The sequence below is a fragment of the Podarcis melisellensis genome, assembly GCF_964234715.1.
Source record: "Podarcis melisellensis genome assembly, chromosome: 10".
Taxonomy (NCBI): Eukaryota; Metazoa; Chordata; class Lepidosauria; order Squamata; family Lacertidae; genus Podarcis; species Podarcis melisellensis.
Genome location: NC_138542.1, coordinates 70,803,683 through 70,827,824, shown reverse-complemented (window position 1 = coordinate 70,827,824; position 24,142 = coordinate 70,803,683). Strand labels below are relative to the sequence as shown.

General features: G+C 47.2%; 1 protein-coding gene across 1 annotated transcript; it reads right to left on the bottom strand.

Moving 5' to 3' along the window:
* Positions 1 to 3,291: 3,291 nt before the first annotated feature.
* On the bottom strand, positions 3,292 to 21,622 carry CEP41 (centrosomal protein 41). Its single transcript, XM_081927327.1, has 11 exons — positions 21,542 to 21,622; positions 17,791 to 17,854; positions 17,045 to 17,092; positions 13,907 to 13,968; positions 13,431 to 13,500; positions 12,492 to 12,636; positions 10,786 to 10,937; positions 7,477 to 7,544; positions 5,899 to 6,013; positions 5,045 to 5,263; positions 3,292 to 3,497 (listed from the first exon to the last, which is right to left on the bottom strand). Exons 1-11 carry the CDS (start codon positions 21,572 to 21,574, stop codon positions 3,352 to 3,354), a joined length of 1,122 nt encoding a protein of 373 aa, XP_081783453.1. The 5' UTR covers positions 21,575 to 21,622; the 3' UTR covers positions 3,292 to 3,351.
* Positions 21,623 to 24,142: the final 2,520 nt, after the last annotated feature.

Genomic DNA, 24,142 nt, shown 5'->3' with positions numbered 1-24,142 from the left:
TTCTCCAAGGAATCCTGAACATTGCACTTTAGCAAAGGTTTACTAGGAATGCTTAGCTCACTTGTACCATTTCCAGAATTCCTTAGGCAGCAGGCAAGTGTCCATAGGCTCCAGCTTTTTGTTTTAAAAAGGAGTAAGAACTGCCAGCCAATAAAAAAGCAGACGGAAAGGGAAAACACTACAAAGCTCAATCAGTCTACTGTGCAAAAAAGAAACGATCACCGCAGACCAAGAGGGAGCAACACATATGTCAAGGGCAAACGTCAACCAACCATCAGTCTCGCCATTTATAATAAATACATGATATTTAAATACAACTCATTTCAAATGGTCAGGAAATTACTGCCAGGCAAGGCAGGGTTCAGGATAAATATGGGGAAGAGGAAGCACAGAAGACTTCTGTGACTTGGTTACGTAAGGCAAACAAGCTTAGCTGAAGGGCTTTGCCAACGCTGCAGATTGACCCAGAAGTCAGACAGAATATTCACCCCCAATTCTTGGACCCCACCCTATTTAATAGCAGCTGCCCTTAGACAATCAGTTTTACAAGTGCTCAAGATGATCGCTCAAAAGGAACAAAAATCAAATGGGAGAACTGCTCAGCAAGATGTCCACAATAGCTTAAGGATATTGCAGATGACGTCCAACAAACAGCCGAGGAGTGAAACGCTCTCGTGCCTATCTTAACATCCCCCAGTCTACAGAGGAGGAGCAATTCCAGGCGACTGTTAAAGCTAAGGCAAGGATGAAACTGCAAGGGCAGGAAAAACCCCAGAGAGAGCCAGGTGGCTGATGAATGCCAAACTCATTAGTTGCTACGGGGGTTGGTGGTCACTTTTTGTAACTTTGCAAAGTTCGTTTCATATAAAAATAGAGCTCTTTTAAAAATCTGTACAAAAAGAAAAGCCCTAAAGGGCAGCTTTTCAAATTGGAGGTGAAGAAAAATGTATGGGACTGGAACCCATGTGTGCCACATGGAACCCCTAGAGAGATCATTGCTTCTAAGATTTGAGATCCCTTGTACAGGGCGAAACTGAGATGCTGTAGTGTTGCTTCCAGGGGCTTATGAATGCAGACAGGGGTTAAAACGCCACCAGGGATACAACTAGCTTGTAGAGTTGACAGTTACAGTCACAACTTGACAATAGATCCTGATGTTCCCCAAATGTTTTGGGACTTTCTGCTCCCATCAGCCCCAGCTGACTTGGCCAGTGGTCAGGGATGATGGGAGCAATGGTTCCAAAACATCTGGAGGTCTCCAGGTTGGGGAAGACTGCTCCAGGGCTATTTTATGATAGTGCCATATGGGAAAAGTTGAAAAACAGAAACAAGGCCAAAGTGTCATATCCGTATTGGGTCAACAAATGCAACTGATGTGGCAGAGACAATTCTACAATTTAGTGCTTTAAATGGTAGGGATGGAGAGTGTCCAAAGAAGACTGTGCCTCCTAGCACATCTAATGGAATCATCTTTGTCCATGGGAAAAGCTTGTGGGATGAGCTGCACCTGGAAAACAGCATACTGGAAATCTGGGCAGATTCTCTCCTAGGAAAGGCCTGCAAAACGGGAAGCAGCTGGAATCTTGGATCTTTGCTCAAAGCGGATTGTACATTTATGGTCCCCACATGGATTTTTTCAAGGGAATCGTTCCAGCACTAACAAACCACAGTGGAACCTTTCTTCTGTAACAAGTGGGAACAAGAAAAGGGGAAGCTCTCTCTTCCTGGGACCAACATGGGATACCACTGATTATGGCTTCTACAGACACCCAGCTGGTTCACATCGCAGAAACAGAGGTGACCCAGCTCCTACTTTGGGGTCAGGAGAGAGAGGAAAACAAAGGGGCTTAGGAGGAGCGGGCTGTAAGCTCCGACCCTGCCAAGCAGGATCAGAGTTGCAGCAGTAAGCTGCCCATGACCTCTGGAGCAGAGATGTCCATGCCACAGACCATTGGCACCATAGCTTAGGACTGCGAGCCAAAAGATAATTGCTCCAGTTTCTATTTGACACCAACAAGAAACCAGCTTGTCCTAAGAGCCAAGGCTGGGGAACACTAGGACCTCTCTGCCTCCTGCAAGGTGAACCACAGGTGGAAGGAAGAACTGATCTGGCACTGATGCCACTCTGAGCTGTTCGGACCACAGCGGAGGTGAAGGCATTTTCTCCTGCGCAGCCAGCCGACTGCGCAAACTGTAAAAGAGAATGGCTGGCAGAGAGACAGAGTGCCACCGGCCTGCTAGTCGATGTGCCATTAATTTCAGGTGTCCTAGCAAGAGAAATGTCACAGGGGGAGGGAGAGAGAGGAGAGAAAAGGGGTCAAAAGGACTCCCCTTTCTGCCAACGCAACAAGCCAAGCAAATTTGCCAGAAGCTATCTGTATGTGAAACGCTGCCCTTTTGAGGTATGAGCGGCCTCAGAACTACCAGGGGTGGAATTACACTGCTCCATTGTGATGCTCAGCATCACCCTCAGAGGCAAACAAACAATGGAATTACGAAGTGGGACGGATACATTCTCCCTCCACCACAACTTCTGCTACTCTCCCAAAATCAGGACGTTTTATTGAGAAGAGATTTCATCTAGGTGATGGAATGGCTTTGCCTTCTATCCCTTGCATCTTATTTCCAGCATCTTTCACGATCTGGTCCCCAAAGTTATCCTTCAACGTTAGGGGAGGGAACTTTCCCTCTGTGCTGCCCACATATTCACAATCATAGCCTGGAATGGCCACAGCAGGAAAAACAGCTGGCCAAAGTTTATGGCTCTGAAAATCCAGGAAGCGGAGGAGTTACGTTCTTTCCCCTTTATGTACAACTGCTGTTCTTAAGAGTATTTTTGGGACGACGGCAAAGAACTCTGGGCAGAAGGCCACAAATTAAACACTCACATCACCCATTTATCCCCTGGCTGTACCACAAATGTCTAGTTATTATAACTCAAGCACTTAACTTTGCTCACTACTAACGTTGCTCATTTTGCTCCATTTCTGCTCAAAGACCAGTCACGTTTTTGGATTGTTCTGGTTTACATGTTCTCACGTACCAGCAGTTAGGAAATCCCATTATCTTTAGGTGTGGGGGGGAAGGCAATGACAAACACCAACCGGAGTTTTAGTCGGGAGGTTTAGATAAGGTTAGCCTGTTTCCTTCCCACCCTGGGCTTCTGTTCCGCTCCAAAGGTCCTTGGCCTGTGGCATTTCCCCCTCTCCTATTCCATACCTTGCCCACATTTTCTCCTCTGCCCCTCTCTGTCCCGTGCGCACCACCTTCCTAAAAGCGAAAGACTGGCTGTAGTGATCAAAGGGCCCCAGGAAGAGGGACTCTCTTTTATTGAGTGGGAAACGACACCGTCTATCTCCAGGGCCTGCTTTGCAGGCTGCTGCTGCTGAGGGAGCGGGTGGAGAGGGCCACCGCTGTGTTGGTGGTGGGCAGGTTCTGGCTGCTCCGCACGGCGGTGGCTTTGGAGTCTCGAGCTGAAGAACCGCGGCTAAGACGGGCTGTAAGAGAGGAAGCAGAGCAGGAGGGTGAGTAAGGCAAGCTGGCCTCTGGCTAAGCAACCCAGGCCATTTCCTACCGCCACCAGCAAGGAACAGCTTGGGACACATCCAGGCCCGGGTCCTTTCCCCTCTTTTGCCCCTGAATCTCTTTGCTCCACTCAATGTTAAAACCTAGGCTGTAAGCTTCTCAGGGCCAGAATCTGTCTTTTGAGGGCTTATGTTCATCTTGTAACCTAAATAATAACTTAACTGTGTTGATAAGTAAAGGTAAAGGAACCCCTGACCATTAGGTCCAGTCATGGCCAACTCTGGGGTTGCGGCGCTCATCTCGCTTTATTGGCCGAGGGAGCCGGCGTACAGCTTCCAGGTCATGTGGCCAGCAGGACTAAGCCGCTTCTGGCGAACCAGAGTAGTGCGCAGAAATGCCGTTTACCTTCCCGCCAGAATGGTACCTATTTATCTACTTCCACTTTGATGTGTTTTCAAACTGCTAGGTTGGCAGGAGCAGGGACCGAGCAACGGGAGCTCACCCTGTTGCGGGGATTCGAACTGCCGACTTTCTGATCAGCAAGTCCAAGCTCTGTGGTTTAACCCACAGCACCACCCACGTCCCTAACTGTGATGATATAAATATTGAATTGCTGTACTGAATTGCTGTATGCAGCAGCTAGACTGGTGACTGGGAGCGGCCGCCAAGACCATATAACACCGGTCTTGAAAGACCTACACTGGCTCCCAGTATGTTTCCGAGCACAATTCAAAGTGTTGGTGCTGACCTTGAAAGCCCTAAACGGCCTCGGTCCAGTATACCTGAAGGAGTGTCTCCACCTCCACCATTCTGCCTGGACACTGAGGTCTAGCGCTGAGGGCCTTCTGGTGGTTCCCTCGCTGCGAGAAGCCAAGTTAAAGGAAACCAGGCAGAGGGCCTTCTCGGTAGTGGTGCCCGCCCTGTGGAAAGCCCTCCCACCAGATGTCAAAGAGAACAACAGACTTTTACAAGACATCTGAAGGCAGCCCTCTTTAGGGAAGCTTTTAATGTTTAAGAGGTTATTGTATTTTAGTGTTTTGTTGGTAGCCGCCCAGAGTGGCTGGGGAAACCCAGCAAGATGGGCGGAGTATAAATTATTATTATTATTATTATTATTATTATTATTATTATTGTTATTATTATTATTATGGTTTTAACAGATGTTCTTAGCGTGTATGTTTTACTGACTGCAAGTTATTTTGAGTGTTTTAAGAAACACCAGAGCAGTAATTCAGAAGTTTTACATTTACCATTCTTTCTGACAGACAGAAATTCAGCAGGTGGGGAGGAAGTGAGTCATTGAAATTAAAATGCATTGCTAACTTAGGTCCGTAAATTTCATTTGGTCTATTCTATGAGTATGACTAACATTGGAAACAACCCATTATAATGGATTGTTTTGAAGTCATTTCTGCACCAGGGAGAGTAATTTTAGTCCCCCATCTCCCCCCTCCCCCCGGACTTGTCCCATATTTTGCCTGACAACCCCAGCTGTAGGAGACAGACAGCTAAGTCTTACTGGCGGAATCTGTCGGAAGTTGCTCCTCTTCTAGATAGTACTGTATCTTTTGTAGATCCTCTGCTGTAAATCTCCATTTATTCTCAGCGGGCGGGGGGAGGGGCTGCCTGGGAGTGGCTCTTTTCCGGGCGGTCCCAGGCTGGCTGGCCGATAGGCAAGAGGAAGGAAATGTGCCCGTTACCAGCCCTTCGGGGATCTTCTGAGCGACGACTCTGAGACCTGGCAGGCAAGGAAGAAGAAAGAGATTCTGACAACGCAGTCCGGCTCGACACCTTCCGATGTTACTCTGAACGTGCTTAAAGGCTGATTTAGAATTCAGCCTCTGCCTATATCGGCATGGTCCGTTGCACATTTAGCACTGGAAATGGAGGCAGTGCACATTTCACTCTCTTTGCCCTGCTGGGCAAGGGAATATGGTGGAAAAAAATTACAGCTGCCTGTTCATTGAAACACCGAGGAAGCAGGGACGAAATGAGGTTTCTGTGTTCAGGGCTAATGCGCTATACACAGCTCTTTTAAAAGAGAAACCCAGATATATGCAAAGTGTGCTTGGTGATTTGCATAACTAGACAGGTCACAAAAGCAGAATTTGGGGCAACTTTGGCATGTGGTTTTGACCTAATTAGCCAAGCCTATTAAACTGGTTTGATCTTTCCAGAAATTTAGCTCTTTAGGCACGTTCGTGTGCAAGCATAGCCACCAGGGAACATCACTGTACTATATGCAACGCATGTCAGTTCTCCAGAGATCACATTGCAAAGTGACCTGTGTGTGTGAGGGCAGGAGGGGAGGGAGAATGGATTTGATATCTGAAACTAGCAGGTAATTATCCTGAAAATTCCAGGGCTTCCTACCTCCAGAGAGCATGAACAAGTTTTCAAAACCCCTTTCACACATGGTGGTGGCAGCTTGGCTCGCTACTCTCTCGTCGTCGTCGTACAGAATGATGATCTTTCCATGAGCGTTTTTCTGGCGGGCGGAGATGCTAAGGCTTGTACAATCAACGGAAGTGGGAAGAGAACAAGATGGTGGCAAAGTCCCCCCATCCCCAAGCGTTTAGGGATGTCAAGGTAGCAGTGCTGACAGCTCACTCCAACGGCAGATGAGAGGCACCTAGGCTTCGAGAAGTGAGATTTGGACACAAGCGTCAACACTTTCTCTCAAGGGAAACCGAGGTCAGTAGCCTCAACATTCGGTTGCTGTCAAAGACTGGCAAGCAACAGCTCTCGACTCCATCAAAACACATGAAAACTCAAATTCTGTATTCGGAAGTGAGCTAAATTACCGTATTTTTTGCTCTATAAGGCTCACTTTTTCCCTCCTAAAAAGTAAGGGGAAATTTGTGTGCGTCTTATGGAGCGAATGCAGGCTGCGCAGCTATCCCAGAAGCCAGAACAGCAAGAGGGATTGCTGGTTTCACTGTGCAGTGATCCCTCTTGCTGTTCTGGCTTCTGAGATTCAGAATATTTTTTTTCTTGTTTTCCTTCTCCAAAACCTAGGTGCGTGTTGTGGTCTGGTGCGTCTTATAGAGCGAAAAATACGGTAGGTAACATCCCTAGACATTTTAAATGAGGATAGACAGACTGTGTCTCCTTTTAGTCCTGGGGGTAAGGAATAGGATTGGGAGGAAAGAAGATGGATAGTTTATTATAAGGTAAAGGAGCCCCAGACCGTTAGGTCCAGTCGTGACCGACTCTGGGGTTGCGGCGCTCATCTCGCTTTACTGGCCGAGGGAGCCGGCGTACAGCTTCCGGGTCATGTGGCCAGCAGGACTATGCCGCTTCTGGCGAACCAGAGCAGCGCACGGAAATGCCGTTCCCGCCAGAGCTGTACATATTTATCTCCTTGCACTTTGACGTACTTTCGAACTTCTAGGTTGGCAGGAGCAGGGACCGAGCAACAGGAGCTCACCCTGTTGCGGGGATTCAAACCGCCAACCTTCTGATTGGCAAGTCCTAGGCTCTGTGGTTTAACCCACAGCGCCACCTGGATCTCCTCTACTTAATGGTGTGAGAGGGTGCATGTCAGGGGATGTTGTGGAGAGGAAGGATCATAGACTGGGAAGTAGGAGGAGGTGGGCACAGCAAAAGCTCCACATATTGGACATTGGCTTGTGCCCAAGTCACACCGCAGGCAGGCATCCTGGAGCCCCAATGCTTCATCTCTCTCCACCCTTCAGATCCCTGAAGTGATCCCCATGGGGTTCCAAACCCACATATGCAAAGGAAACATGGATCTGGAAGACATACTGTGGGGAAAACAGCGAAATATGATGATCAAGTGGATCTGAGCACAGAAGTGAGCTTTCCTCAAAGGGAACGTTACGGGACTGTGAGCTTCGCTTCCTGTGGGGTCAGGGCTCCTGATCAAGCTGTGCATTTGAAGCGGAAATAGCGGCAGAACACCAAGAGGCTTCTTTGGATGAAGGATACGTATTCCAAAATGTTATTTGTATAGGGATTCATGGTTCTGGATAGCGTGGCGATTGGGTAGGAGTAAGCTGCAAGGAAAGAGAAAAGCAAGCTTAGAACAGAAGAGAGAAACTAAGAAGGCCTGTTCTCATTTTCTACAGCTGAAAAAGCACACACACACACACACACAGACATCATATTGGAATCGTGAGCATCCATTTGGAGGTGGGAGGATGGTTCTCTAGCTCTTAAGGTAGGACAATGATGGACAAAAGAAGCCAGAGCAGAGACTTAGCAGTCCATGCACTTCCAAGCAAGGGCAGCAGTGCCAGGCGAAGAACCCCAGTGTGAGAAGACACCTTGGCCATTCTTTCCTCTTTCAGTTCACTAGCTAAGACAGGGAATAATAATAATAATAATAATAATAATAATAATAATAATAATAATAATAATAATAATACCGTCAATCTGGCTGGGCTTCCCCAGCCACTCTGGACGGCTTCCAACAAAACACTAAAATACAATAACCTGTTAAAGATTAGAATCATAGAATCCTAGAGTTGGAAGAGACGCCAAGGGCCATCGAGTCCAACCCCCTGCCAAGCAGGAAACACCATCAGAGCACTCCTGACATATGGTTGTCAAGCCTCTGCTTAAAGACCTCCAAAGAAGGAGACTCCACCACACTCCTTGGCAGCAAATTCCACTGTCGAACAGCTCTTACTGTCAGGAAGTTCTTCCTAATGTTTAGGTGGAATCTTCTTTCTTGTAGTTTGGATCCATTGCTCCGTGCCCGCTTCTCTGGAGCAGCAGAAAACAACCTTTCTCCCTCCTCTATGTGACATCCTTTTATATATTTGAACATGGCTATCATATCACCCCTTAACCTCCTCTTCTCCAGGCTGAACATGCCCAGCTCCCTTAGCCGTTCCTCATAAGGCATCATTTCCAGGCCTTTGACCATTTTGGTTGCCCTCCTCTGGACACGTTCCAGTTTGTCAGTGTCCTTCTTGAACTGTGGTGCCCAGTTTAAAAAAGCTTTCCTAAACAGGGCTGCCTTAAGGTGTCTTCTCAAAGTTTGGTAGTTATTTTTCTCTTTGACATCTGGTGGGAGGGTGTTCCATAGGGCAGGCGCCACTACCGAGAAGGCCCTCTGCCTGGTTCCCTGTAAGTTGGCTTCTTACAGAGAGGGAACTGCCAGAAGGCCCTTGGAGCTGGACCTCAGTGTCCGGGCAGAATGATGGGGGTGGAGACGCTCCTTCAGGAATACTGGGCCGAGGCCATTTAGGGCTTTAAAGGTCAGCACCAACACTTTGAATTGTGCTCGGAAACGGAAAGGGGAGGGAAAGAGAAAAGGCTGATCACACCAGTGAATTTCTTTTTCTTCATAAAGCTCAGCAGAAGCCCTGCTTTCTTTCTCTCACTGGGACTGAAACTGGGAGGGTGGAACTCCAACATATGCCTGCCAGTTGTACAGATCTGCTGCTGAAGCAGATGGGCCAAATACCTCTTCCAGGATGCCTTCTCCTATTGAGGGAGGAGGGCAAGCCTAAGAGACAGACTTGCAGCTTGGACTGCATTTGTAAACCGCTCCCCCCGCCCTTTCCTGATGTAGTCACCTCTGGTACCAAGGAGTGCGGTAGGACCCCCAGTCTTACAGAGTTGCTTCTAAGCAGGCTCAGTGTTGGCAGATAGCAAATCCCAGAGGAGGAAGCCTGTTACTTGTGGACAGCACAAATGACTCAGAAACCTGTGTTAATCTTTAAGCAGCTTTTTGTGATTTTTAAAAGACATCTGAAGGGCAAGTTTTTATTGTCAGATGTTGTACTAAGTTTTTACTATTTTTGCTGGGAGCTGCCCAGAGTGGCTGGGGCAACCCAATCAGATGGGCAGCATATAAATGAATGAATGAATGTTACTGTTATGCTTTGTGGGCCAGAGTCCACTTTGTCAGGTGCACAAAATTATCACCTAAGCAGGTAGGTGTGGTGACTGCTCTGAGCTCTGTGGATGAAGGGCAGTACAGTGGTGCCTCGCAAGATGAAAAGAATCCATTCCGCGAGTCTCTTCGTCTTGCGGTTTTCTCGTCTTGCGAAGCAAGCCCATTAGCGGCTTAGCGGATTAGTGCTATTAGTGGCTTAGCGGGCTTAGCGGATCAGCTGATAAGTGGCTTAGCGGATCAGCTGATAAGTGGCTTAGCGGCTTAGAGGATCAGCTGTTAAGCGGCTTAGCGGATCAGCAGTTAAGCGGCTTAGCGGATCAGCTGTTAAGCGGCTTAGCGGATCAGCTGTTAAGCGGCTTAGCGGCTTAGCTGTTAAGCGGCTTAGCGGATCAGCTGATAAGCGGCTTAGCAGTTTGGGAAAAAGGGGGGGAAAGGAAAAAAAAACCCCGCAGGAACTTGCAAGACATTTTCCTCTTGCGAAGCAAGCCCTTAGGAAATTCGTTTTGCGAAGCACCTCCAAAACGGAAAACCCTTTCGTCTAGCGGGTTTTCCGTCTTGCGAGGCATTCGTCTTGTGGGGCACCACTGTATACAAACTGAATATATAAATAAAAGAGTGTGTTATCACATTGGTGACCACTTTACAGAATGAATTCATGCAGTGGTGACTGGGGAGTCAGTTGCTCATTGCCTTCTCCTGAGCTAGAAAACAGCCTGCAGGACTTGGAGCTCTTTTTAAGAAGCCAGGTGTCAGGGGAGGGAGGCAGGGGGGCCATTGGGATACAGAGAGCCTCCGAAACCCCTGAGGAGCAGTTCCTCTTCCAGCGGTGGGAAAAGCCACACCTCCAGTGGAGAAGAGAGGGAAGGGGCCAGCCAAGCGAGGAAAGGGCTGGAGGATGCTGCTGAGAGCTCCGCCACCTCATCTCGCCAGGCTGGCCAGGAGGGATGCATGCCACCTTGTGCAGAGGGGTGAAATGCAAGGAGGGGAGGAGGAGGCTTGGGGTGCCGAAGTTCTTATGTTGGGGAAGAAGCCGGAAGGGGCCACTCCCGGATTCTGCAAGTGACTGAGACGGAAATGAACTTGGTAGATCTGCACTGTAGATACTTTGCACAATAAAACCTGCAAAAGCCAAGTCGGAGCCATGAGCAACCACCACCGCCATCTGACACCAGGGGGAGTCAAAAGGCATCAGCAGATGTAAGTTGGAATACTGGAAGCAGCTCTTGCCTTCAGAGAAAGTGGATACCCCCACAACGTTCTCTGCAGTTTGTAAGCTGCTTTGTCCATTCTGGTTTTCTCTAAAGGTGATCAAGCTCTGCAAGAGGGGGGGATGCTTATGGTGCACCCCCACTCACGCAACCCTTGGGGTGATGCTCCGGCTGCCTCACCTCCCACTATGTGGCACTGCTCATACGCATCCCGCTCTCGCACGTCCAGCAGCAGGTAGGGGCAGTCGGGGTAAGGTCTGTCTTTTGCAAAGTTTTCCGTTTTCTTCGGGGCGTCTCTCCCCAGGTCCAGCTCACCCACGCCACTGATGACACTGGGAGAAAGAGGAGCCATTAACTTCAGGATAAAGGCACAATAAGGACCACCGTCAGCCTGTCAGGTTAAAATACCATATTTTTCGCTCTGTAAGACGCACTTTGTCCCTCCTAAAAAGTAAAAAGTGTCTTATGGAGCGAATGCAGGCTGCGCCGCTATCCCAGAAGCCAGAACACCGAGAGGGATCGCTGCACAGTTATATCCAGTTATATCCCTCTTGCTGTTCTGGCTTCTGGGATTCAGAATATTTTTTTTCTTGTTTTCCTCCTCCAAAAACTAGTTGCGTCTTATGGTGTGGTGCGTCTTACAGAGCGAAAAATACGGTAGTATGTTTCTGTGGTTATCAGTGCTAGGCAGAAGCTGATCAAAGGAGCCAGCAATTCAGTGACAAACAGACACTGCCCTCTGAGTTTAGAACAGACAGCAATCCAGCCAGTTTCCTAGGTGATGAATCCTGTAACCCCTTAAGATCACGGGGGAGGTTCTGCTCCTGGTGCCAATGACTAAGAGCATCTGAAGATACCCTAACCTACTCTACAGGGTTCCTGCAAAGATAGAATGGGAGAGCAAAGGCATAGAATGATTCCTTGAACTTAATGGGAAAAGGTGAGGTTAAATATAAGGACAGGGACGTGGGTGGTGCTGTGGGTTAAACCACATAGCCTAGGACTTGCCAATCAGAAGGTTGGCGGTTTGAATCCCCGCGATGGGGTGAGCTCCCGTTGCTCGGTCCCTGCTCCTGCCAACCTAGCAGTTCGAAAGCATATCAAAGTGCAAGTAGATAAATAGGTACCGCTCCAGCAGGAAGGTAAACGGCGTTTCCGTGCGCTGCTCTGGTTTGCCAGAAGCGGCTTAGTCATGCTGGCCACATGACCCGGAAGCTGTACGCCGGCTCCCTCGGCCAGTAAAGCGAGATGAGCACCGCAACCCCAGAGTCTGTCACGACTGGACCTAATGGTCAGGGGTCCCTTTACCTTCAAATATAAGGACAAAAGCCCAGCTAGTCCAGGGGTGGGGCACACCTGGCCCGCAGGCCAAACGTGACCCACTAGGCTTCCCAACTTTGCCCACTGATCACTCCCCAATGCTTGTGAGAAGTTCACAAGCAGGGCATGAAAGAAGTAGCCCTCCTCCTGCTGTTTGTCCCCAGCAGCTGGTATGAAGGTATGCTGCTTCCTGAGATTCCATTTAGCTGATGGCTAACAGTCATTGATAGAAAAGGACACAGGTGCCCAGCTAGGACAAGGAGGGAGGCGTCTATGATCATGGTTCCTTGCTTTCCAACTCCTTTCTCGTGGAAGCTTGACTGATCAAGTCTCATCCAACTTTTTGGAAAGGCTAAGAGCCCAATGGACCTGCTTCAGCATTTTAAGCCAAGCTAAGCAATGGTTTGGAATACCATGTGTTGCTTCTGGAGTCTCATCTATTAGTATTAGCGGACTTCATCAAATTGCATCACTGATTTTTCCCAAACCCGTCTTTGCAGGGAGCAAAAGGAATCACGGCAGGTGGAAGGAAGGAAGCCCGAGCACAGAGACAGACTCCTGGATACCTCTGTAGGGTGGAACGATACGACTCCCCGGCTCCGGTGTTGTTTATGAACAGGATGGGACTGGCTGGTTTGTCACCAGGGCTGCTTTTGCCATTAGTCTCTGCCGCCATGTCAGGGCTGTTATCTGTAGGAGCAGCATCGCCTTCTGAAACAGGGGTGAGGGGAAGGCAGATATTTCATTGAAAAAGGTATTTATCTAAAAGCATTTCTGAATCTCTTAAGACCTTTGAATCTCTCAGTGGTGTACAAAATGAGAAAAAGAATAAGGACAGAAATTTGGTAATGACGGGGTTTAGTCTGAGGAGTCAGGGTAAGTGCAGGGATAAGTTAGGCTGGGATTCTGCTGTAGAGGATGAGACAGAGGCTATCTCCAAAGTCTCTAGACTGCATGGACAATAAGCTTTCCAGAGATGTAGAAGTGCTCTTCTCCCCTTGTAGCACATGATTATATTTGCATTCATTTGCTCACAGGAAACCAAATTTTCAGGACTTGCCAAATCCCAAAGCCTCCTGCTAGGAACAGAACCAGCACCCATTGGACAGTGTTTGTGATATCGCTGATGACAAGACACAATTGGCATGCAACTATCTCCGTGATAATCTTTTAACTTTTAACAAGTGCTTACTTTGTCACGTAAGAACCCAAACAGTTGCTTAAATAAGGGAAAAAAGCAGTAAGCAGACCTCTGTGTGGGGAAAGGCCGTAGCCCAGCGGCAGAGGACATGCTTTATATAAGCAGAACATCCCAGGTTTGATACTAAAACAGGATCTCAGGTCATAGGTTGGGGGGAAACCAAGTAGCCAGCGCCAGACAAAATGGACCACTGGCACAAAGTTACAAGGCAGGACTTTATGCCTACACTTCTTTCCTTGTAGCAGTATTCTACCATTTCCGAGAACCTTAAAAAAATGAATTTCTTAGAAGCCCCGGACCTTACCATCAAACTTTTGAATTTCCTCACATGGTACTTCTGAGTTTTCATCAGCTAGGGAAGCAACCTGGGTCACCTGTGGATTGAGGCAAGGACATGATCAAAAGCAGCTCAGCAAAAGGGTTGTTCTGGTAGGAAGCAGCATCGGTCCAGTGGAAGGCCAACCCTAGTGTGAATTTTCATGGAATCACAGAATCCCGAGGGTCATATTGAGGCATCTTTATTTCTGCTTCACATACTGTAGTTTAATATCAGGGTTGACACCTGAGGGGCCCAAGAACCCTTGAATCCTGCTAGTTGTCCAGGATATTAAACGATGAAAGTCTCATTTGCAAAAGTATGGCGAGCTCACAGATATGATCGTCTGCTATACAAGAGCTGGGGTGGGAGCAGGGGATAATAGGAACTTATGAGAAGCATTCGAACTACTGTGAAAACAGTGGGACACTTCAGGAAAAATGCAGTTTAAGGACAGAACATACCAGCTGGGCAAAAGTAGTCACTTTCAGTCTCTTGAAGAGCTCATCTTTCTTGTATCTGTAATCTGGAAAACAGTGAAGAGGTGTTATCTATGAGAAAACTTTTGCAGTACCATTGCATTAGTCCCATGTATTATACTTGCGTTCCGCTATTCTTCAAAGGATGTATGAAAACTTATGAACCGTTCTTAGAAAAAGGTTACCAGACGTCCCCGTTTCCCGGGGACAGTCCCCCAATTTACAAATCAGTCCCGTGACAAAACCCATCTATTTAGTAGGAAGTTGAAAAGTGTCCCAGGATTCATTAAAAAAAAATCTGGTAACCTCATCTTAGAACGAAATCCGATCTCACTCCCAACCACCTTGAACAGGATTGTGCAGGGAACAGAGCCCAAACCCCTCAGATCTACCCAACTAAGATTCACCCAATTCCCAGGCCAATTCCCTCTCTTAAGGGTGGGGAAATCTGTGGCCTGCCATACATTGTTGGACTCCCTTCATATCCCTGATCACTAGCCATGCTGGCTGGGTCTGGTGGGAGTTGCACGCCATCATCATCTGGAGGGTGCCAGGTTCCTCAGCCCTGCACTATCTACTGCTGCCTTCACAGAGGGTTGGAGGTGGGATCCAAAAGGTCACCTAAGATAAGACCTCCTTCTAACCAAAGAAAGCCCTTCCTCAAATCAGGAGCACCAGTTACTTCATGCAGTCCAGCCCACACTGAGCTAACAAGAAGAGGACAGAGCACACTGAAGCGCAAGCCGACATACAACTCGGAATGACGTGAGAAAGCAAGACAAGGATCACAACCACTCCATGGATATTCATAAGGTCAACATATACAAGACACTGCTAAACTCTGCATGACTGAACTTCGCTTTTCAGCTACCAACACCTTAAATGAAACAAGCTTAGCACCACCTGCCACAAAGTAAATATTGATTTATTATTGTCCCTGCCAGGCCTGGTCCAGGGGCATTATAAAAAGGATGGATATGGATATCCAACAATTTGCTGTCCTTAAGAAGAAGAGTTTGGATTTGATATCCCGCTTTATCACTACTTGAAGGAGTCTCAAAGCGGCTATCATTCTCCTTTCCCTTCCTCCCCCACAACAAACACTCTGTGGGGTGAGTGGGGCTGAGAGACTTCAGAGAAGTGTGACTGGCCCAAGGTCACCCAGCAGCTGCATGTGGAGGAGTGGAGACGCGAACCCGGTTCCCCAGATTACGAGTCCACCGCTCTTAACCACACCACCACACTGGCTCTCCTTAAGGGAAGAGAAGAAAATCTACAGCTCCCATCAGCACCAGCCATCAGGGAGCTGTGGCCCAAAGCAGTTGGGGGCATCAGGTGGAAGAGAAAATTAACAGAGCCACTTTGTCCCACAACATCAGCACAACATACCTGGAACTGATTCAGAAGGTCCCTTTAAGGTTCCAGACATCTTGAAGCAAAGATTCAAAGACAACCAAAGTACGACTGTTCAGAAGAGTCTAGAACTCCTCAGGAGTAGCAAAACAAGATTTACGATGAGAAGAAAACTAGGTGGTTTGTTTCTCACCTGTGTCCACTAGATAGGCAAATGAGGACTATACCTGCTGGCCTCTCAGTTTTGATTTTCTAGCCTCGTAGCTCTTTTTCTCAAGTTACAGAAGAGACAGAGGCAACACTGTACCAGGCATTTAAGCCTGTGTCCAACTGGTGTCGTCTATCCATGAGAAATCAAAGATGGTTAGCAAATTATCTGAACCACACAAGGTGCTATTCACCACCGGCCCAGTGAGAGGGTACCTGCATCTAAGCTTCTTGAAGTGGGATTTAAAGAGAAAAAAAGAGTCTGACACAAAAGAGGCACTCGGGTTTGCACAACAGGGAGTGCAGAGGAAGAAAGGGACAGAAACACAACAAGTTTTGTAGCCGTGATACGACGAGACCGCTGCTAAGATTTCAGTACTCAAAAGCTATCTCTGAACAAAAGAATGTTGTGGAACAAAGTAACTTCATTTCTAGTTGACCAAAGCAATTGCAAGTAAAAAAAAAGGAGTGCAGAGTGAGGAAAAGCCAAAACAGTTTTGTTTTTGAAAAATACACCTGAAATCCCTTTGTATTCTAAGTATGTAATGTGACTTGCTACTTGAACTGTACAAAGCTTAAAAAGACAGTTCTCAGAATTAATTAAGCTGAGAATCTTAGCATTCGTTTTGGAAAGCTTCCAGTCCCCATTTTTGCACAATGATGTTCTGAAAATGCACGCAGTGACATAGGCACACTTTGGTGAAGATTAATCCCTGGACGTGACTTTCCCTGAACAGAGATGCTTTGAATTTGGGTTGCGGGAGATCTCAGAATCATAGAATTGTAAAGTTGTAAGGGACCCTTAAAAGTAGAGACATCACCTTGCCAACAAAGGCCCGTATAGTTAAAGCAATGATTTTCCCAGTGGTGATGTATGGAAGTGAGAGCTGGACCGTAAAGAAGGCTGATCACCGAAGAATTGATGCTTTTGAGTTATGGTGCTGGAGGAGACGCTTGAGAGTCCCATGGACTGCAAGAAGATCCAACCTCTCCATTCTGAAGGAAATCAGCCCTGAGTGCTCACTGGAAGGACAGATCCTGAAGCTGAGGCTCCAAGACTTTGGCCACCTCATGAGAAGAGAAGACTCCCTGGAAAAGACCCTGATGTTGGGAAAGATGGAGGGCACAAGGAGAAGGGGACGACAGAGGACGAGATGGTGGGACAGTGTTCTCCAACCTACCAGCATGAGTTTGAGCAAACTGCGGGAGGCAGTGAAAGACAGGAGTGCCTGGCGTGCTCTGGTCCATTGGGTCACGAAGAGGCGGACACGACTAAACAACAACAACAACAACAAGGAACCCTGAGGGTCATCTAACCCAACTCCCTGCAATGTAGGAATGTCAGCCAGATCATACATGCTGCAAATATGCCTACAACGTGTTAATTCCAGGACCCCTGCCCCCTGCTTGGGAGGGAACAATCCCAAGTCACATGGCAGAGCCTCAAAGTGCTAAACCTACTACAAAAAATTCTCCTGCACTGCCCACCCCGCACACAGCTTGATCTGTGGGCCTGAGTGAGTGGATTACAGAAGTCTAAGTGGTGGTTGTAATGTTACTCACTTCTTTTGATCTCTTCCAGTTTTTCAGTGTATTTGGTCATACTGCTACCTACAAGAGAACATACACCCAATGGTAAATCCACTCCCACCAAAGAGATTTATATTTACAGCAATATAAATGTTGGGAAAATGTTGGGAGAAATCTTGACTGTTACCAAGGCCTCACCTCACCTGTTTATTCCAAGTTAATCCTATGCTCATAATCCTTAATGTGGATTAGTAGGGCTGGAAAATCATAGGCATCCAAAAATAGTTAATGTTAGGTCTGTGAGGCTTGAAATATGTATTTTATTTGTTGCATTTTAGTCCTGCTCTTTTTTCAAGGAGCTCAGGGTGGCAAACGTGTTTTCACCTGTCCCATCTGACTCTTGCAACAATCCTCTTAAATAAGTAGGGCTGAAATGAAATAAAGAACCAACTTTTCTAATACTTCCACTCCTGATTGCCTCATGGCAATTCTTATTCATCATAGGTGACCAAATACTTATGTTTACAAGCCTGCTCTAACAAGATTATCAAATGTGCTGACTTTCTAATAGCTTGTACTAAGTTTACTCTGAGATCTAAGTCACAAAAGCACATTATTACCTCATGATCTGACATCACAGCCCACAACCCTTGAAAGGTAACAACCTCCAGGATATAGGGGGGAAAAAATCCACGGATTGGACGTAGCAAGGGAAAGGTTTCTGTCTCACTTTTCTCTGATTAATACATTTCTATCCAAGCAGAGAGATGTTCACTTACCTGTGTCAAGGCGAGTTTTTACATGCTGGTATTTAGGATTCTGTGGGATCCTTTTGGTCAAAAACTGTTGTGTTTTTGAAAGAAAAAAGGAAAGAGAGAAACCTTCAGTATACACAACAGGTAACCCAAGTATGGAGTGAAGAACTGGAATGCCAGATGAGATGTGCACATAATTGTTGAAACAAGAGTGTAGAAATAAAATTTGGGCAGTAGTGGTCCTAAACCCAAGAGCCAATATACTAAGATATGCAAAGAGGCAAATGGCATAAGACCACATTTTATTACAACACAAACTTTATTTCTTCCTCCAGCCTCTACCAACGCTACACATTTATTACCCCTACTCTAACAGCTTTACTTCCACTTCATTCGCTGAGTTTAACCAAGGGGATCCTCTTTATTTATTTACAGTGGTACCTTGGGTTACATACACTTCAGGTTACAGACACTTCAGCTTACAGACTCCGCTAACCCAGAAAAAGTACCTCGGGTTAAGAACTTTGCTTCAGGATGAAAACAGAAATTGTGCTCTGGTGGCGTGCCAGCAGCAGGAGGCCCCATTAGCTAAAGTGGTGCTTCAGGTTAAGAACAGTTTCAGGTTAAGAATGGACCTCCAGAACGGATTACTTAACCCGAGGTACCACTGTACTAAATATGCCATCCATCCTTACTATAGGAGTTTATTAAGCTGGTCCTTTCTCCTCCCCTTGGTCTGGGAGAAAGGAAAAACAAGTCTTATTATTGTAGGCCCACTCCACAATGTCCATGCACCATGCAGGACTACAGGTCACAGTGATCCAATGTGACCCCCGAGACTCCCAGTGCACCTCAGGGAAATTAGGATGAGGAGATGATCTAACAACCCAGCTGTCCTGTTGCTTCCAGTAATGCAGACTGACACAGGGTAGTGGTTTTAACAGGTCCCAAGGAACACTGGGGAGTTAGCAAGTCTACTTTAACTAATCATGGTGGGCTTCATTCCTTTGAATAGGGGGCTCGAAGACTGCTGATCCTGGCTAGGTGGTGTTCAAACTACCACTCAGTCAGAGCAGCACTGGAAGGACCAGAGTGGCTGGGTTATTTGATCTCCTGGTTCCAAATGGACTCACGGCCTGCTAGGGAAAATAGATATCAGCACAGAACTGTAGACTGCCTGACAGCACACAGATATTGTGGCTTGAGCTCAGGCAATTACATGCCCTGGAAATGATTCTCTTCAGTTTGATTCCTATCAACTTTCAGCAAAAATGTAGGGCTGAAAAAATAACCCAGATTCCTAGGAGCCAGCATAAAAGTTATTGGTGCCTGTCCAAAGAGGCACCCAGTAGCTTTGCAGCCTTGTTCACTTGTCCAACTGGCAATGCCGTATTATATACAACTGCCTCAAAGGTCCATTCACACGATCCTGTTAAAATGACAATTATTGAATCAAATAAATTGTTTTAAACTACTCTCTCTCCTCCTCACAATGAGGTAGGTTGGCAAAGTATTTGTGCCATTGCTTCTCTCTTTCATGCACACACACACACCACACCATATCACCACAGGTTCCTACCCAAAACTCTGCAGCAGCACAGAGAAGCAAGAATTCTGATAAACATTCACAACAGAGTTTTCCCCAGGCCTGCTTGGAGATGCTAGAGATTGAACCAGACAAGTTCTGCATTCAAAGCATCATGTGCTCCACCAACGAGCTGCAGCCTCCCTTCTGAACAGAGTGTCACAACCAATCATTAATTTAGTTATGTCTGACAACATAACGAATGAAAGCAGTTGTTTGGGTAGAACAATATTTCAGCAGGACTTTGCCACCAGCCCACTGCCATCTCAGTCCTGACCCTCCAAAGTCACTGCAGAGTCAGGGAACCTGTGGCTCTCCAAATGATACTGGACTCCAACTCCCATCAGCCCCAGCCAGTCTGGCCAATCAATGGTCAGGAATGGAGGGAGCTGTAGTGCAACAACATCTGGAGGGCCACAGGTTTCCCACCCAGACTTAGAGAGCTCTTTTCCAGAAGACGTCATTCATAAAGCAATTAAATCACCAGTATGAGGTGGAGAGAGCGCTCATTACAGAAACCATGCAGGGCAAAGGGAAACCCAAAGCCAAGACAAGAGCTCAGTTAGAAGGATGCAGCAATCATGTACTATGCGTTATGACTACCTAGCCACCAACATGGTCAACCTAGTAAGCCTCCATCAATCACAGTGAGTTACAAGTATGATGCCTCTAGCCAGAGAAAATGACAGAGAAAATTCTTCCCCAGATCCCCTGCTGGAACTCAAACCCAGTCTCCCATATCCCACTGGCTCTCACATTCAGTTGGCATCACCAGTGTAACAGCAGGAAATTTAAACAGTACCATGATTTGGTACCTGCCTTCCACATCAGCAGAAGCATCAATATGAGAAAGCCAGAGCTTTCTTTCCAAAACATGTTTTTAAAAAAGTCAGAATGAGGGTGGCAGCAGCAGCACTGAATGTGCAACTCAGACACCTAAGACAAGATATTACAGCAGCCCTGCTGGATACAACAGGTCTAGCACCCTGCTTCCTGGACCAGCCAATAGGATGCTTCTGAGAAGCTCGCAAGTTTGTCTCCTAGCAACTGCTCCTGGAAGGTATACTGCTCCTGACTGTGGAAGTTCCATGCAGCCAGAGGGGCTAATGGCTACAAGAAGACCTCTCCCCTTCCACAAATGTCTCTAGTCCCCTCTGGGAAGCCTGGGTTGAGGGAAACAACACCCCCCCCAAAAAACCACCCCATTTTTATTTTATCTTAGTTATTAAATTTGTATACCACTTTTCATCCGAAGCACGAAGGCGGGTTCACAGCATAAAAAGACAACATAGAAACACAGAACAAAAAGGCGAACAGGACAATAATAGCCCCCCTCCCACAATGAAAGAGTCTATGGAAGGGGCTCCCTAGGGACTCAAATCCAGGGCTTATTGAGAACCCTCAATAAAGAAAGAGTGAGAAAAATATTTGCCCCACCCCTTCCCCCCAAAAAGTGTGGGGGGGGGGGAGAGCAGCCTCTTTGGGGAGCCCCCAGATATTACAAAATCCAAGGTTGGCAAGTGACATTAATATGTGTGTGTGTGTGAGAGAGAGAGAGAGAGAGAGAAAGAAAGAAAGAAAGAAAGAAAGAAAGAAAGAAAGGCTACTCTTCTTTTTCTTGTGCGGGTCCAGTGTTGCTTGAGATACTAATAATAATAATAATAATAATAATAATAATAATAATAACAACAATAATAAATTTTATTTATACCCTGCCCTCCCCAGCCAAGGCCGGGCTCAGGGCGGCTAACAAGCAAGAATGAAAACAGGTTGAATGAATACAACTTAAAAACAAGATTAAAATACAACATTATTATTATTATTATTATTAGGTTGATATTATAACATTTATTAAAATAATGCTATGGGTTAAGAGCAAAGAACCAAAGAATGAAAATGCAAGCTATGTAAAAACCCAACATTAAAACACAGAGGGGACCCCGCCTAAAATGAGGACCAGAACCCCCCCCCCCAAAAAAGGAGGGATAAGGTGCTGTTTGGGGGAGAGGCCCCCCCAAAGGAGGGAGAAAAGGCGCCATAGCTGGGCTTCGGGGGGGTCGTCGGTGGGGGACCCCCAAAACGAAGGGCGACCCTCCCCCCATACACAACCCCCCGTTTGGGCTTCGTGAGGGGGGAGAGCAGAGGGGCGACGGGGTCTCCCGGGGCTCCCCGCAGGGGCCGAGCCCTCACCTCAGGGTCCCCGATGCGCCTCCTCGCCGACATCCTGCCCAACTGTCAGCGTCGCCTTCCCACCGCCCCGCCCCCTCCCCTCGCGCCCGCCCCCGCGCCCCCTCCACCAATCCCCGCCTCTCCGGCCGGCGTGCCGGCGCCCCGATTGGCCCGCCTCTCGCCGCGCAGAGAGCCAATCAGCGCTCTCCCGCCAGCTCTCCCTCTTAAAATCCTTTGTGAGGGCTTTTTGGCGTGCGTTTAAAGTCCCGGCGCGTAGGCGAGGAGGCCCCGCGCGTGCGCACCGTAAAAAAAGAGGCGTCCGTGGTTACCGCGGCAACGCCAGGACGCCTCCGCGTGTGGTACGATTGTGACGTCATGTGCCCTCCCGCTGGTGTCCTTCCGCCGGAGGCTCTTAGATTAAAGAAGAGGGTCCTTTAGAAAAATAGTGCGGAGGATTTTGGGGGGCGGCCGGGCGAGGGGTGCTTCTGGTGCCTTGTGTCTGGCCGTGGGCTTCCAGCTGGGGTACTGGGTTGCGTCTGCCGGGAACAGAATGTTAATCTACATAGATTTCTGGAGGGCTGGGGAGTGCAGGGTATAAATAAAAATTATTATTATTATTATTATTATTATTATTATTAAATGAGATCTGTTGCACCATCAATATGTAACGTGTCGATTTTATTATTTGCTATTTATTACATTTATATACCGCCATTCTGCCAAGGCACCCAAAGTTAGTTACAATTTTAAGTTACTGAAACAAATACATATAAAATATGGGCACCACAGCTTCTGCCTTCCCTCAGGGCATGCAGGTCTTAAGTCACTTCAGGGGTGGTGGGATTTGTTGTTGTTTAGTTGTTTAGTTGTGTCCGACTCTTCGTGACCCCATGGACCAGAGCATGCCAGGCACTTCTGTCTTCCACTGCCTCCCGCAGTTTGGTCAAACTCAGGCTGGTAGCTTCGAGAACACTGTCCCACCATCTCGTCCTCTGCCGTCCCCTTCTCCTTGTGCTCTCCATCTTTCCCAACATCACGGTCTTTTCCAGGGAGTCTTCTCTTCTCATGAGGTGGCCAAAGTATTGGAGCCTCAGCTTCAGGATGTGTCCTTCCAGTGAGCACTCAGGGTTGATTTCCCTAAGAATGGAGAGGTTTGATCTTCTTGCAGTCCATGGGACTCTCAAGAGTCTCCTCCAGCACCAGAATTCAGAAGCATCCATTCTACAGCGATCTGCCTTCTTTATGGTCCAGCTCTCACTTCCATACATCACTACTGGGGAAACCATGGCTTTAACTATACGGACCTTTGTTGGCAAGGTGATGTCTCTGCTTTTTAAGATGCTGTCTAGGTTTGTCATTGCTTTTCTCCCAAGAAGTAGGCGTCTTTTAATTCTGTGGCCGCTGTCACCGTCTGCAGTGATCATGGAGCCCAAGAAAGTACTGGGTTGCATTTGCCGGGAGCAGGATGTTAATCTATATAGGAAATACTACCCTCCCAGCTCAAGGGCCACATTCCCCTCTGTAAAGGCTTCTAGGGGCCACATGTGAGTGGTTCTGTTGCTGTTTGTATTATGAGATTGCTTTTGCAGTGCTTATTTGAAAGTATCCCTGTTTCTTTGATGGAAGCGGCTTTGAGCGTGATTTTTGTGTGTGTGGAAAAGGAGCATGCAAATAAAATGAATGCATATTATTATTATTATTATTTAATAAATGAATAAATTTATTGTTTACTAATATATTAATTAAGGTCTGCTGAGCAGTGGCAAAGGGAGCAGAGAAGCTAATGCACATATACCTTTGGTTCTGAGAGGTTGTGGCCAGAGAGGAGGACCATGAGTCAGGTAGATTCAAGGACAATCACTACAGTATCAAAATATTTTTTTTTATTTGCAGCATATGGATAGCTAGCTTCTTAAAATGAGAACAAGAGCAACAAGCAATTTGTTGTTGTTTAGTCGTTTAATCGTGTCCGACTCTTCGTGACCCCCTGGACCAGAGCACGCCAGGCACTCCTGTCTTCCATTGCCTCCCACAGTTTGGTCAAACTCATGCTGGTAGCTTCGAGAACACTGTCCCACCATCTCGTCCTCTGTCATCCCCTTCTCCTTGTGCCCTCCATCTTTCCCAACATCACGGTCTTTTCCAGGGAGTCTTCTCTTCTCATGAGGTGGCCAAAGTATTGGAGTCTCAGCTTCAGGATCTGTCCTTCCAGTGAGCACTCAGGGCTGATTTCCTTCAGAATGGAGAGGTTTGATCTTCTTGCAGTCCATGGGACTCTCAAGAGTCTCCTCCAGCACCAGAATTCAAAAGCATCCATTCTTTGGCGATCAGCCTTCTTTATGGTCCAGCTCTCACTTCCATACATCACTACTGGGAAAACCATAGCTTTAACTATACGGACCTTTGTTGGCAAGGTGATGTCTCTGCTTTTTAAGATGCTGTCTAGCTTTGTCATCGCCTTTCTCCCAAGAAGCAGGCGTCTTTGAATTCCGTGGCTGCTGTCACCATCTGCAGTGATCATGGAGCCCAAGAAAGTAAAACCTCTTACTGCCTCCATTTCTTCCCCTTCTATTTGCAACCCCCCCCAAAAAAAAACCAACTAATAAAAACTTTGGGCGACTC